Here is a 15,541-nt window from a genome sequence, read left to right as displayed (position 1 = left end):
ATTTAGCAATGTAGCTTGGTTTCAGCCCATTAAGGCCTCTGTATACAAGGAAGAACATTCCTGCATTATATAAATGAAAACACAAAGGGGCATATACAGTAAATTCAGCATGTAGTTTATTTATGTATTACTTGGGTAATACTTACACATCACTTCCACATTATGCTTCAATTGTGATTTTGAGGAGGCTATTGGTAAAAGAGAAATTTGGTTGGAGAGGGTGATTACGAAAATGGATGGGAAAGATAGTGTAGTCATTGGTGGAGCATGACTCTGTGCCTCTTGGGCCAACTTGTGCTTGTCAAATTTGTCATGCTGGCTCATGCTGTTGTTCCCTCTAAATCTGTGTGGCATATTTTACAAAAAGCATGACTTTCGACCAACGTTGCTCTCTTCATTAAGTATAGGTAAGCTTCCTCTCATCTCTACCTTGAGATTCTTGCCCAAACTTTTAGCCTTTTTGACATTTTTTCCATCCCTCTAGTGGTCATCATTCTTATCTTTGTTCTACTTATTTTTTTATTGTGCCGTTTGTGTGAATGACTCCTCGTCAACAGCTAATGTTCTATATAATGCCACCTGCCTCCTGTCAACATTACAGACAACCTTTTAAAAAATTCGAAGATTTTTTTAGATTAGTTTCAACTTTATTGTCATCGTCAGAGTGCAACACAGAGATGGAAAAATATTTAAATGGATGGACAGTAGGACCGAATGGCAAAACATGGGAGAATTACTCGAAAAACGAGGGGGTTGACAGGTCTGACAAGAAGTATCACATGACCATGTTGGATTGATCAGATATTGACTGAGTGATCAGATGGTCATCAGTCACTAGTAAAGCCAGGCATAATCTCTAAAACATGTTGTACTTAAAAGCCTGGACATTTTTTTCATCTGTACACAAAATGTTACAAAGAAATTGTAGTTATACAGACATACATTGTAATGATTGACTGCAGTGTATGCAGTTTATTCACCATATTTTGAAATGACACACCTCAGGGACCACTATCATGCCAAAAGTACCCCAGTGGGACTCCCTGATGTGGTTGGACTATCATAACATATAGTCAATCTTTACATCAAAGGGAGTCAACACATCCCCCTTCACCAGAGGTGGACTAGAGTGGTGTATGACATCACATGTGACAGCTGTGGAGAATACATCCACATGTATGTTTGCACGTGTGTCTTACCAACATATAGGTGACTGTAGAACGCCAGTTTTGTGTGTCCCTGTGGTGAGGTGGGTCTGACCTCCCTGTACTGTCCATTAAGCTGCAGCACCGCCTCCTTGATGTTTTTCTCAGCCTCCACACGATGCCACTGGTTATTGTTTAGAGGGACCGGTGAGCGGACACTAAGCTCCACCCGCTCATTGCCCACATCAAAAGAGAAGAAGACCACCGAGCTTTCTGGAAGCACCAAAGTAAAAATCAAATATCTGCAACATTTTAAGACTTTCATTAAAGACAAGCTCCATCCTTGATTTCTCATTTGTCTGGAATTCCAAAATTTCTTAAAAACAAGAAACTCCTGCTTGAGAATCTCAAGAAAGCCAAATAACAATCTCAGGAAAGCCAAATAACGAAATTACTTCTGAAAACTCTCTCTTACCAAAGGGCATTTTTTCTACTTTTACTTTTTTTTTGTTAAACTACTGTGGTTTGTTTTGTTTTGTTTTTTTACCTTTACTGTTTTGTTTCTCCGTTTGTGTTTATTGAAAAGCACTGTTAAAAAAAAAAAAAATATAGACACATGGAATAAGTTTGTATTTCATAGCAGTAGTTAAAATTGAAAATCCCAAATCAACTGAATTTTTTAGCCTGACACATTAAGTGAAAAAATACATTTTTTACATTTACTTTCTACTAGGGTGGCTGTGGTTGGTGGTTCGATCCCTGCCCACGGCAGTCCACATGCTGAAGTATCCTTGGACAAGATACTGAACCCCAAAACTGCCCCAGATGCTGTGCCATCAACGTGTGAGTGGATAATGCTCATAATGAACAGGTGGCTTAGTTGCCGTACGAATGTTTGTGCGAACGGGTGGATGCAGACTTGTGTTGTAAAAGCGTCTTCAGACTAGATACAGTCCATTAACTTACTCTAAATACTTACTCTTTTACTTCCTTTCATCAGTAAGCACTAATCTACTAATTTGAACTAATTTGGTTACATCAGTAACTGATCACAACTCAATGATAATATTTTCTTAACCTCCTAGCTTGGTCAGGTAAAAATATGTTTGTTTGTTTGACTAGATTAAAATGAGGTCTTATTTGAGCACCTTTCACTAATGTACACCTCATACAATAGAGCCTTTTGTGTTGTTTTGTACAGTTAGAATGGCATTATTAAAAAAAGACCCTGTCAAAAACATTGCAGAGATCACATCATGCCTTCATTGGGGTCATTAATATCTATTTAAAATTTAGCAAAGTGCAGTATACACATAGACACACCTCTGAGTTCAATGTGAAGGAAGTCAGTGATACCAAGGTTCTCCAGAAATACTCCATGAGTGGAGGAAGTCTTAAAGTAGAAGGAAATGTCAGTGCTGGCTTCTCCTCTGAAAGAAGGGAAGCTGAGGTAGGAAGCAGGGCTGGTGAAGGACGCTGCGTTCCAGTAGTTCCCTTCCAAAAAAGTTAGGACATGGATAAAACACAAACGTTTCTGACGATATGAAATATATCTGGTGAATGATTGATGTGTGTTGAGCGTGTGTGTGTGTGTGTGGGTAGGTGTGCTGAATGTGTGTGTGTGCTGAATGTGTATGTGTTTGAAAGAGAGACACACTTACGGTCACCCTGGCATTTGAGTGGCCCTACTGTCAGTTTGGCCTCAGATCCAGCTCTGCTTGTATCACCAACCACAACCTGACTAACTGGCAAATGGTCTTTATACACCAACAGGCCTGCATCCTCCCTCCTGCGTGCACACACATACACAAAGACACACACAGAAAACAAAAAACTGTCAACCAAGTAGGGACAACATCTGAAGCAGTTTTAGACAATTAGACTGATTTCCCAGTCAATAATAACAAGTGCTTTATTGAAGGTAAAGACTATAGTTCAGTGTGAATATACAAGCTCTGTACTTTTAACTAGTTTAAAAAAAACTCAGGTGAGCTGCTGAGCAGTGGTCCACTTACCAGGTGCGCAGATCAGCATCACAGTTGCAGTAGTGTTCGGGATTTGTACAGTTGTGTTCGATACCACAGGAACACTTCTGTATCCCCGGTCCTGAACCCCCCCAGTAAGAATGCCTCTCATTGGCTCGTCCGACCCACCAGGTAAACGGGGAGCCATCTGGGAGTCAAACCCATAGACTAGGGTAAGTTTTAACTACAAGTTCACTTTCATTAAATTTTCATTTTTAAGACAGACTATGAGCTTTAATTCAGAAATATCCTGCTCTTATTAATGGCCTTGAACCTGTGTACAATTGTGTCACATTAAAACTATAGGCTTGAAATGCTCTCATGTACTCGGTAACAAGAGGACAATTAGTCAGGTCGTTAGAACTGTAAATTGTGTACCATATATTTTTTGGTGTGGTGTGAAATCTAGTTTAAAATATGATATGCACTGACATCTGCAAACTTCAGTCTTACGCCTTTGGACCATAGTATGCCTGATCTGACAGTACCCCACACTAGAGGCTTATGGTCAACCAAAGTTAACGGTGGACAAGCAACAAAAGCGCACATATGAACCCCAGAAAAGAATCCATTTGCTAATTTGCATAAATAATAGGGCTGTCAGTTTAACACATTAATTAGATTAATTAATTACGCTGCAAATTAACGCGCTATAAAAATTAACGCAGTTAATCATGAGTGGCAAGTCAATGCGCAAGCATTTTAAATTTGGCCCTTTGAGTGACCCGTAGGCTGCAGTGGCAGGTCGCATCCTACCTGCACCACTAGTCAAAAGCAGGGTGACAACAGACATGGATGCGACACCGGAGAGCGAGGCAAGCCTACTTGGACCTTTGAACGGCAAGTTTATTTATAAAAAGAACAAAGACGGGACTATTAACAAGAACGCAGTGATTTGTACCTTGTGTAAAAAAGAATTTTCCTATCACCGTAGCAGCTCCAGCCTGAATTATCATTTAAACGCTAAACATGTAGTTGCTGCTAGTGCCGCTAGTGCGACCGTGAGCTCACTCCGCCAACCCACACTTGCTGAGTTAGGAAAACGAATGAGTAAAGCCACGACTGAAAAACTGACAAACTCAATCGCAAAGTGGGTTGCTGCTGATTGCAGGCTGATTTCAATCGTGGAAGACGAGGGCCTAAAAGAGGCGTTTCAGATAGCGTCATCTGACTCTAATTTCCAGCTACCATCGAGAACTACAGTGATGAAAAGAATTCACCAGCTGTAATGTGAATGTCAGTGAATTGTAATGTCCTAGAATTCAAATTCTTTATTTGGGGACCTTTAGCAGATATGAGATTAAAATGCGATTAATTAGATTAATTAATTACAAATCCTGTAATTAATTAGATTAATTTTTTTAATCGCCTGACAGCACTAATAAATAAATTAGCAAGGTATTTTATTGCTTAATGAAAAGTCACTAACAAAGCTGTGATGTGATGATGATGATGGCATTGAGGGATACTTTACTTGGAGTGTTGAGCAGACGAGACATCCGGCAGGTGTAGGCTACATACTGTTCACAGTACTCTGCATTGCTGGTGACTGACAACACCTGGATACACACACAAGAAGGAGACAGAGAGAACTTCTTTATATGCATTCTTTCATTAGCAGCAAATGTAGCAAAAAAAAAAAAAGAAAGAAAGAAAAAAGCTAGTACTAGCATTACAGCAGGGTATTGCTGCCACCATGACATAATAAATGGTGGTCAGTTTCTCATTAAAATTTCTCTCTTGTGACTGTGAGATCTTTTTCATGTCACATCAAAATATACCAATCAAGCATAACATTATGACCACTGAGAGGTGAAGTGAATAACACTAATTATCTCTTCATCATGACACCTGTTAGTGGGTGGGATATATTACGCAGCAAGTGAACATTTTGTCCTCCTAGTTGATGTGTTAGAAGCTGGAAAATGAGCAAGCATAGGGATTTGAGCAAGTTTGAAAAGGGCCAAATTGTGATGAGTAAACGACTGGGTCAGAGCATCTCCAAAACTGCAGCTCTGTTCCCAGTCTGCAGTGGTCAGTATCTATCAAAAGTGGTCCAGGGAAGGTCCAAGGACTCTCATCTCATCTCATCTCATCTCATCTCATCTCATCTCATCTCATCTCATCTCATCTCTCATCTTCCACTGCTTATCCGGGGTCGGGTCGTGGGGGTAACAGCTTCAGCAGGGGACCCCAAACTTCCCTTTCCCGTGACACACTGACCAGCTTTGAATGGGGGGTCCCGAGGCATTCCCAGGCCAGTGTGGAGATATAATCTCTCCACCTAGTCCTAGATCTTCCCCATGGTCTCCGAGCTGGACATGTCTGGAACACCTCCCTGGGGAGGCTCCCTGGGGATACTGCAGTGGTCAGTATCTATCAAAAGTGGTCCAAGGAAGGTCCAAGGACAGTTGGTCAAATTGCCAATAAAGTTAATACTGGTTCTGATAGAAAGGTGTCAGGAAACACAGTGCATCGCAGTTTGTTGCGTGTGGGGCTGCACAGCCCCAGACCAGTCAGGGTGCCCATGCTGACCCCTGTTCACTGCCAAAAATGCCAACAATTGGCACGTGAGCATCAGAACTGGATCATGGAGCAATGAAAGAAGGTGGCCTGATGAATTAGGTTTTCTTTTACATCACGTGGATGGCCGGGTGCATGTGCGTCGCTTACCTGGGGAACACATGGCACCAGGATGCTCTATGGGAAGAAGGCAAACTGGCGGGGGCAGTGATGCTTTGGGCAATGTTCTGCTGGGAAACCTTGGGTCCTGCCATCCATGTGGATTTTACTGTGATGTGTATCACATACCTAAGCATTGTTGCAGACCATGTACACCCTTTCATGGAAATGGTATACCCTGATGGCTCTGGCCTCTTTCAGCAGGATAATGAACAGTGCCAAAAAGCAAAAATGATCCAGGAGCACAACAACAAGTTTGAGGTGTTGACTTGGCCACCAAATACCCCAGATCTCAATCCAATCAAGCATCTGTGGGATGTGCTGGACAAACAACTCCAATCCATGGAGGTCCCACCTCGCAACTTACAGGACTGTCACTGACGTGCTGAGGTAAGTGTATCGTCTCACTTCCTGTTTCCGGTTGCTGCATTAGTAGTAGCGTTGCTCTTGCTCGTTGGAGTGTAATTTGCTCTGTCTTTTGTTACAGCGGCTTATTACCCACTATTTAAAGTAACATTAGTTCTGCTCAAGCAACCATAAGTCTGTCTATTTAGCGACCGCTAATTTTATTTGTCTACACGCTTGTCTGCTCTGCTAGCTACACCAGTTTAGCCTAGCAGCTAGCGATGGCTTCTCTCTGTCCCTCTCCAGATCTCTCTGGATTGGTGTGTCAGATGTTTAGCTACTCCTCTGCCTCCTTCGGTGATACTGGTATGTGTAATAAATGTAGTTTATTTGGGGAGTTGGAGGCAAGGCTTAGTGAATTGGAGGCATGGCTCCGCACCATGGAAACCAAACCATCAGCTGTAGTTAGCCAGGCCCCCGTAGCCGGTGCAGACCAACCCAGTGCAGCTCTGGCTAGCCATCCCTCAACAGCTCCCAAGCCAAGTGAACCAACTCTGATTATTGGCAGCTTCATTTTGAGAAACGTGAAGTTAGCGACAGCAGTAACCATAGTCAAATGCCTGCCGGGGGCCAGAGTGGGTGACATTGAATCAAATTTGAAACTACCAGCTAAGGATAAGTGTAAATACAGTAACACTGTTATTCACATCAGCGGTAATGACACCCAGGTACGCCAATCGGAGGTCACTAAAATTAATGTGGAATCTACATGTACATATGCAAAGATGATGTCGGACTCCCTAGTTTTCTCTGGACCCCTGCCAAATCGGACCAGTGATGACATGTTTAGCCGCACGTCATCATTCAGTCGCTGGCTGTCGAGGTGGTGCCCAGCAAATGGTGTGGGCTTCATTGATAATTGGCAGACTTTCTGGGGAAGACCTGGTCTGATTAAGAGGGACGGCATCCCTCTTTGGATGGAGAAGCTCCCATCTCTAGAAATCTGACCAATTCTATTTATGAACCTAACCCCTGACAACTCAGAGTTAAAACCAGGAGGCAGATACTGTACATGCTACATGCTTCTCTGTGCTTCCATTAGAGCAGTTACCCACCCAACACCCCATAGAGACTGTGTCTGCCCCCACCACGTAAACAAAGTAAACCAAAAGTACAGAGGCGTTAGCCTTAAAAATTAAAACAACATAGTACAACAAGATAGGATAATTAAATGTGGACACCTTAACATCAGATCTCTGTCCTCTAAAGTTGTTCCAGTAAATGAGTTAACATCAGACCATAATATTGATGTATTTTGTCTGACTGAAACCTGGCTGTGTCCTGAAGACTATGTTAGCCTACATGAAGCTACTCCTCCGAGCCATATTAATACTCACATTCAAGTGGCTGAGGAGATGGAGTTGCAGCCATTTTTGACTCAAGCCTTTTAATCAACCCTAAACCTAAACTCAACTATAACTCATTTGAAAGCCTTGTTCACATGAAAAATGGAAAACAGTGCAGCCAGTTTTATTTGTTATAGTATAGCGCTGTCCTGGTCCATATCAGGTGCAGTCCTTAAAACAGTTAATTATCGTAGGTGACTTTAATGTATATGCTGACAGCCTTAGCACTGCATATATCTCAGTATTAGACTCAGTTGGCTTCTGTCAGAATGTACACGAACCTACTCACTGTTTTAATCACACCCTCAACCTTGTTCTGACATATGGCATTGAAATTTAAAACTTAATAGACCTGTCCCTGATGACCTGAGAGGTCTGGATACTTCATATGGAGTCAATAAATCTAGAATATATTTTGGTCCTAGACCATTTAATGCTTTATAGACCAACAGTAAGATTTTAAAGTCTATTCTTTGACTCACAGGAAGCCAATGTAGTGATCTGAGGACTGGTGTGATATGGTCCATTTTTCTGGTGTTTGTAAGGACTCGTGCAGCCGCATTTTGGATCAGCTGTAGTTGCCTAATTGATTTTTTGTTTAGGCCAGTAAAGACTCCATTGCAATAGTCCAACCTACTGAAAATCAATGCATGAACAAGTTTTTCCATGTCTTCTTTGGACAGACAACCCTTGATTCTGGTTATATTTTTCAGGTGGTAGTAGGCTGATTTGGTAATCAGCTTTAAATGGTTGTTAAAATTCAGGTCCGAATCAATAATTACACCAAGATTTCTGGCTTTATCTGTTGTTGTCAGTGACATGGAGTTAAGTTGAGCACTGATCTTTGACCTCTCATTTTTGGGGCCAAAAACAATCACTTCTGTCTTATCTGCATTAAGCTGAAGAAAATTCTGGCACATCCACTCATTGATTTGATGAATACACTCACTCAGTGAAAGTAAGGGACTGTAGTCATGTGATGACACAGAAATATAAAGTTGTGTATCATCTGCGTAAGTATGATAAGAAATATTATGATGCTCCATAATCTGAGCTAGGGGCAACATGTAGATATTGAAAAGAAGTGGTCCGAGAATGGACCCTTGTAGCACCCCACACATCATCTTTTTTCGTTCAGACACATGCTCACCAATTGACACAAAGTAGTCTCTATCTTGTAAATAGGATTTGAACCAGTGTAGTACAGTGCCAGTAAGTCCCACCCACTTTTCCAGTCTGTCAAGAAGTATGTCATGATCAACCGTATCAAAGGCAGCACTGAGATCTAATAATACTAAGACTGAGGTTTTGGAAGCATCATTATTCAGATGTATGTCATTTAAAACTTTGATAAGTACAGTCTCAGTGCTGTGGTGTGGACGAAATCCAGACTGAAATGCATTAAAACGATTGTTCTGCATCATGAAAGCATGCGTTTGTTGAAAAACAACCCTTTCAATAATTTTTCCTAGAAAGGCAAGATTTGATATTGGCCTGTAGTTACTTATTACTGAAGCATCCAGATTAGTCTTTTTTAGCAGAGGTTTTATTACTGCAGTTTTCAAGGCCTGGGGAAACTGACCGGACTGAAGAGAATTATTTATTATCTGCAACACATCTGGAGCTATGCAATTAAAAACATTTTTTAAAAAGTTTGTTGGCAGAGTATCAAGGCAGCATGTTGTGGATTTTAACTGTGAAACAGTTTCTGTCAGCCTTGTATGATCTAGAAGGTTAAAATGTGCTAGATTAACTGGAGAACAAGAAGGCACAGATGGACTTATCATTTTGCCTGAGTTGGAGCTGCACACTGTTTGTCTTATCCTTGAAATTTTATCTGTAAAAAAAGGCTGCAAAATCATTGCATGACTTTTTGGACAGCAGCTCAGGAGGGACTGATGCTGTGGGGGTTGTCAGTCTGTCCACAACAGAAAATAAAGTGCGGGCATTATTACAGTTTCTGTTGATAATCTCTGAGAAGAATGCTTGCCTTGCCTTCTTTAGTTAATGGTTATAGGTGTGGAGACTATTTTTGTAAATTTCATAATGAACCTGGAGTTTGGTTTTTCGCCACCTGCGCTCTGCCTGTCTGCAGACTCTTTTCTGGACTTTGACCAGTGTGGTGTTTCTCCAAGGTGCCTTTTTCCTTCCTGACAAAACTTTGGTCTTAATTGGAGCGATGGAGTCAATAATAGTCATAACTTTGGAACAGACCATCGTTTAATAACTTTTGAATTCATATTACCAGACTACCCACCAGTAGGCAAAAATTCTAATACCAGATTCCTGTCTGATAGAGCTGGAGCTAAATTTAAGGATATGATTCCATCAGCATTTAATTCAATGCCATGTGTCAATACAACAGAGGACTCCTACGCTAACCTTAGTCCCTCCTAAATTGACTACCTGGTTGATAGTGCTACAGGTTCATTGCATATGACACTTGACTCCACTTGTTGCTCCCCTAAAATAGAAGATACTAAAACAGAGGAGCTTAGCTACCCCCAAACCCGCAAATTAAAGCAAACTTCACAAAAAATAGAATTTGGAAGAATTTTGGTTCGCCTGGGAAGACAGTTTTAAAATATACAGGAGAGCCCTCCGCAGTGCCAGGGCAGGCTATTACTCTGCACTAATAGAAGAAAATAACAATCCCAGGTTTCTCTTCAGCACTGTAGCTGTCACACTGCGGTGAGGTCGTCCTGTCTTGGGTTATTGTCTTGTCATTTCCTGTTTTATTTTGAAAGTCTAACTCTCCTCTCGTTTCAGATCACTTGCCCTTCCTCTTGTGTCACCTGTTCGTCATCCCTGATTCCTGATTGTGTCCACCTGTTCCCCATTACCCTCATGTGTTTAAATAGTCTGCGTCTCCCTTTGTCCTGTGCCGAAGTGTTTCGTCTTATGTCCGATCACCAAAGCCTGCATCATAGCTCACAGCCACAGTCTGTACTTGTAAGTCTTGTTTCCTCGTCAGAGTGATTTTTTGTTGTAACTTCTGTAGTTTAGTTTAGCATTTATAGTCTTCTGAGTAATTTGCTTTCTTGGTTTGCCTCCCTTAGGAGTGATTTTTAGTTCATATAGTTCATAGTTGTAGTGAGTCTAGCCTCCATCTTTTAGGAGAGTTTTTTGTTTCTGTCCTGTTCTTTCTATTTCTTTGTTAGCTCATTCTCCATTCGGAGAGACTTTAGTTTAAAGTTTTGTAGCCTTTTGATTTTCCTCTCTGTGAGTGATTTTGATTTTGATAATTTTAATAGATCCGTGTTTGAGATATTTTCCTCCTTTGGAGTGTTTTTTGTTTTCACTAGAGTAGTCAAGAATTCTCATAGATCAGGTTTCATAGCCCCTTTGTTTGCTCTGCATTGAGGTTGTCTTGACTCAATAAAAGTCTGCTCACTGTCATTCTCTGCTCCTGAGTCCTGTTTTGAGTTCGGGCCTGACAGTACACTTCGGCCAGTATGGACTCAGCAGAGGCTGGCCGGTGGGCGGCCACGTTACAGGCTCAGGAAGCCCGCATCTCTCGTCAGGAGGAGTTCCAGACGGCGATGGTGGGTCAGCTTGGCCAGCTTTCGGCCCAGGTGAGGGAGCTGACGGACCACCTGCGGCAGACAGCCCCACCATCAGCGGCGCCGGAACCCCCAGCTCCTGCTGCGGCCGCGTCCCAGGGCGTGGCCGGGATGGGAATCAAGTTGGCTTCCCCGGAGCGATACTCGGGGGAACCAGGACAATGCAGGGCTTTCCTTATTGATTGTTCCATACATTTTGAACAGCTCCCGCACGCATTCATCACAGACAAGTCTAAAATTGCATTCATGATTTCCTACCTGACAGGGAGAGCCAAAGCTTGGGCCGCCGCTGAGTGGGCTCGAGACTCTCCGCTTTGCTCCTCTTTTACAGACTTCAAAACTGCTCTCATGATGACTTTCGATCCTGTGTCGACTGACAGGGAAAAGGCCAGGGAGTTGAGCAGAGTGACACAGGGCCGGGACTCGGTGTGCGACTATGCTATTCGCTTTCGCACCCTGGCGGCGGAGAGTGGGTGGAATAACACCGCCCTGTACGATGTCTTCCTGAAGGGGCTGGCGACTCATATCCAGGAGCTGCTGTTGCCCCTGGATTTGCCTGCGGACCTGGATTCACTCATCTCGCTTGCCATCCGGACTGACAACCGGGTTCGTGAGCTCCGGCAACCACGGAGCAGCGGTTCGAGGTCGGAGAGGGCTCCGTGTTTTCCTACCCCGGGGGGGCAAGTTCTCCGTGATTCACCGCCTGAGCACCGTTTTCCCTCCTTCCCCACCAGGGAAGAGGAGCCCATGCAGCTTGGCAGGACACGGCTGACACCGGAGGAGCGACGACGACGCCAGCAGGAAGGCAGCTGCTTTTACTGCGGCAAATCTAATCACCTCGTCGCTACCTGTCCGGCCAAAAAGATCCAGGAGGTGAGTCAACCCCCAGCCACGGACCGCGCTCCGCGCAGCCTGACGCCTGTTAAGGTAACGCACCATGCCATCACTATGGACATTGAGGCACTCATAGACTCTGGGGCCGATGAGAGCTTAATTGACTGGGGGCTGGCGGAGACATTGGGGTTAAAATCGAACCCCCTGGCCAGCCCCATCAAAGCCAGGGCTCTCAACGGAAAAAAACTGTTTTTGATCACTCACGCCACGGAACCACTGGATCTGCAGATCCAGGGGCATTGGGAACTCCTGACCTTTTACTTGGTTACTTCACCCTCTCAGTCTCTGGTTTTAGGCTACCCTTGGTTATGTCAACACAACCCCCACGTGAACTGGATAACAGGGGCTATTATGGGATGGGGGGAGGATTGTGTGGACCACCGCAAACCGGTTCCGGTCCAGGGGAATAACATGACTGCTATTAATCACTTCTCTGTCACCTCTGCCACAGACTCTGAAACCTCCGACCTGAGCTCCGTGCCTTCCTGCTACCACCACCTCCGAGAGGTTTTTAACAAAAGCAAGGCCTTGTCACTTCCCCCACACCGGCCCTACGACTGCGCCATAGACTTGATTCCTGGCTCCCCCATACCCAAGGGCCGGTTGTACTCCATCTCCGGGCCAGAGAAAGCAGCCATGAAAGATTACATAGAGTCATCATTGAGGGCGGGGCTTATTCGTCCTTCCTCGTCAGCAGCTGGGGCCGGATTCTTTTTTGTGGGGAAAAAGGACGGATCTCTCAGGCCCTGCATCGACTACAGCCCCCTAAACGCCATCACCGTCAAAAATCGCTATCCCCTGCCCCTGATGACGTCTGTTTTCGACCAGCTGCAGCAGGCTAAGGTATTTACCAAGCTAGATTTACGCAATGCCTATCATTTAATCAGGATCAGAGAGGGGGATGAATGGAAAACAGGATTTAATACTCCTAGCGGCCACTACGAGTACTTAGTCATGCCTTTCGGTCTCACTAATGCCCCAGCTGTATTCCAGACTATGATAAATGAGGTGCTCCGGGATTTTTTAGACCGGTTTGTGTATGTGTATTTGGATGACATTCTCATTTACTCACCAGATCTAGAAACTCACAGAAACCATGTATCCCAGGTCCTCCAACGGTTGTTGGAGAATAAGCTCTATGTGAAAGCAGAAAAAAGTGAGTTTCATGCCGACACTGTCTCCTTCCTGGGCTTCATTGTAGCCCCTGGAAGGGTGCAGATGGATCCGGCTAAAGTGAGCGCTGTGGCCAAGTGGCCCACGCCTGATAGCCGCAAAAAAGTCCAGCAGTTCCTCGGCTTTGCTAACTTTTACAGGCGGTTTATCAGACACTTCAGTGCTATAGCGGCTCCGCTCCATGCACTCACCTCCACGAAGCAGCCATTCCTCTGGACTCCGGAGGCAGAGGCAGCCTTTCAGCACCTCAAGACCCGCTTCACCACGGCTCCCATTCTCACGATGCCTGATCCTCTGCGGCAGTTTGTGGTCGAGGTGGACGCCTCCAATGAAGGGGTTGGGGCAGTCCTGTCCCAGCGGTCGGAACAGGACGGGAAGGTGCATCCCTGCGCCTTCTTTTCGCGGCGCCTGTCCAGGGCGGAGCGGAACTATGACGTCGGCGACCGGGAGCTGCTGGCGGTCAAGCTGGCCTTGGAAGAGTGGAGACACTGGCTTGAGGGGGCGGAACATCCGTTTATTGTCTGGACCGACCATAAGAACTTGGAATACATACGTAAAGCCAAGAGACTGAATTCTCGCCAGGCCAGGTGGGGACTCTTTTTTAACCGTTTCTCCTTCTCTCTTTCTTACAGGCCGGGGTCCCAGAATGTCAAGCCCGATGCCCTGTCACGAATCTACGACCCCGAGCCTGTTGCCAAAGAACCAGAGCCAATCCTTCCACGGACCTGTGTGGTTGGAGCGGTGACTTGGCAGATAGAAAATGAGGTTAAGCATGCAAACGGTGAGAGCCTGCCACCTAGTGGGTGTCCCGAGAATCGATTGTTTGTCCCGGCTGAGCTACGCCCACAGGTGATCCACTGGGCTCACACCTCGCTGCTTTCCTGTCATCCGGGGGTACGGCGCACCATGTATGCCATCTCCCGGAGGTTCTGGTGGTCATCCATGGAACGGGAGGTCCGGGAGTACGTCGAGGCTTGTTCGGTCTGTGCCAGGAATAAGACGTCCTCCAGGCCACGTATGGGACTTCTTCAGCCGCTGCCCATCCCCTCCAGACCATGGGCCGAAATCTCCATGGACTTCGTCACGGGGCTCCCGGTCTCCCAAGGTAACACCACGGTTCTTACGGTGGTAGACAGATTTTCCAAAATGACTAGATTCATAGCCTTGCCCAAATTGCCCACAGCCAAAGAAACGGCTGAGATTATGATTAACCATGTCTTCAGAGTCCACGGATTTCCTAGGGACATTGTTTCTGACCGGGGGCCCCAGTTTGTGTCACGTTTCTGGAAGGAGTTTTGTCGTCTCATCGGGGCCACGGCTAGTCTCACCTCAGGCTATCACCCGGAGGCCAACGGCCAGACCGAACGCATCAACCAGCAGTTGGAAACCGGCCTCCGATGTTTGGTGTCCCAGAACCCCTCAACATGGAGCAAACACCTGGTCTGGGTCGAGTATGCCCACAACTCCCTGCCCACCTCAGCCACAGGTTTTTCACCCTTCAAATGTGCGTATGGTTACGAGCCTCCTGTCTTCGCGGACCAGGAACCTGAAGTGTCGGTGCCCTCCGCCCATGCCATGATCCGCCGTTGCCGACGAATCTGGGCGGCTGCCCGGCAGCTCCTTATCCGCCAGGGAGACCGGGTCAAAAAGGCCGCGGACCGGAGAAGACGGCCCGCTCCTGCATACCAGCCAGGCCAGAGAGTGTGGCTCTCAGCCAAGAACCTTCACCTCCGAACCACCTCGAGGAAATTGGCACCACGCTTCGTGGGGCCATTCCCCATCACTAAGGTTATTGGTCCTGCAGCAGTTCGCCTGCGTCTGCCCCGGTCTCTCCGTGTCCACCCCACGTTCCACGTAAGCCAGGTCAAACCAGTCAAGGACAGTTCCATGGTCCCGGCCCCCCCGCCCCCTCCTCCTCCGGAAGTTATAGACGGGGGTGCTGTCTACAAGGTCAAGAGGTTGCTGGCAGTGCGCACCCGGGGTCGGGGCAAGCAGTACCTGGTTGACTGGGAGGGTTATGGCCCAGAGGAGCGTCAGTGGGTCCCGTCCCGCTTCATACTGGACCGGTCCCTCATAGACGACTTTGTCAGGGACCATCCTGAACTTCCTGGGCCGTCAGGAGTCGGCCCTTAGGGGGGGGGTACTGTCACACTGCGGTGAGGTCGTCCTGTCTTGGGTTATTGTCTTGTCATTTCCTGTTTTATTTTGAAAGTCTAACTCTCCTCTCGTTTCAGATCACTTGCCCTTCCTCTTGTGTCACCTGTTCGTCATCCCTGATTCCTGATTGTGTCCACCTGTTCCCCATTACC

The 15,541-nt window shown here is 45.7% G+C and overlaps 3 protein-coding genes across 3 annotated transcripts in view; 1 reads left to right on the top strand and 2 right to left on the bottom strand.

Annotated features, from left to right (window-relative positions):
* tmem68 (transmembrane protein 68) overlaps nt 1–15,541 on the bottom strand; it is a 369,137-nt gene that overhangs the window by 86,419 nt on the left and 267,177 nt on the right. The gene's annotated exons all lie outside the window — the stretch shown is intronic.
* cntnap2b (contactin associated protein 2b) overlaps nt 1–15,541 on the bottom strand; it is a 159,255-nt gene that overhangs the window by 9,479 nt on the left and 134,235 nt on the right. The window contains exons 14-18 of the mRNA XM_070974612.1: nt 4,644–4,728; nt 3,161–3,317; nt 2,807–2,934; nt 2,469–2,639; nt 1,200–1,418 (exon numbers count right to left, since the gene is read on the bottom strand). Coding sequence (XP_070830713.1) covers nt 1,200–1,418; nt 2,469–2,639; nt 2,807–2,934; nt 3,161–3,317; nt 4,644–4,728 — 760 coding nt within the window. The remainder of the gene's footprint in view (nt 1–1,199; nt 1,419–2,468; nt 2,640–2,806; nt 2,935–3,160; nt 3,318–4,643; nt 4,729–15,541) is intronic.
* xkr4 (XK related 4) overlaps nt 1–15,541 on the top strand; it is a 350,180-nt gene that overhangs the window by 228,092 nt on the left and 106,547 nt on the right. The gene's annotated exons all lie outside the window — the stretch shown is intronic.

This window comes from Chaetodon trifascialis, chromosome 11 (assembly GCF_039877785.1).
Source record: "Chaetodon trifascialis isolate fChaTrf1 chromosome 11, fChaTrf1.hap1, whole genome shotgun sequence".
Lineage (NCBI taxonomy): Eukaryota > Metazoa > Chordata > Actinopteri > Chaetodontiformes > Chaetodontidae > Chaetodon > Chaetodon trifascialis.
Note: the sequence above shows the minus strand (reverse complement) of the source record. Positions and strands in the feature narration are given on the sequence as shown.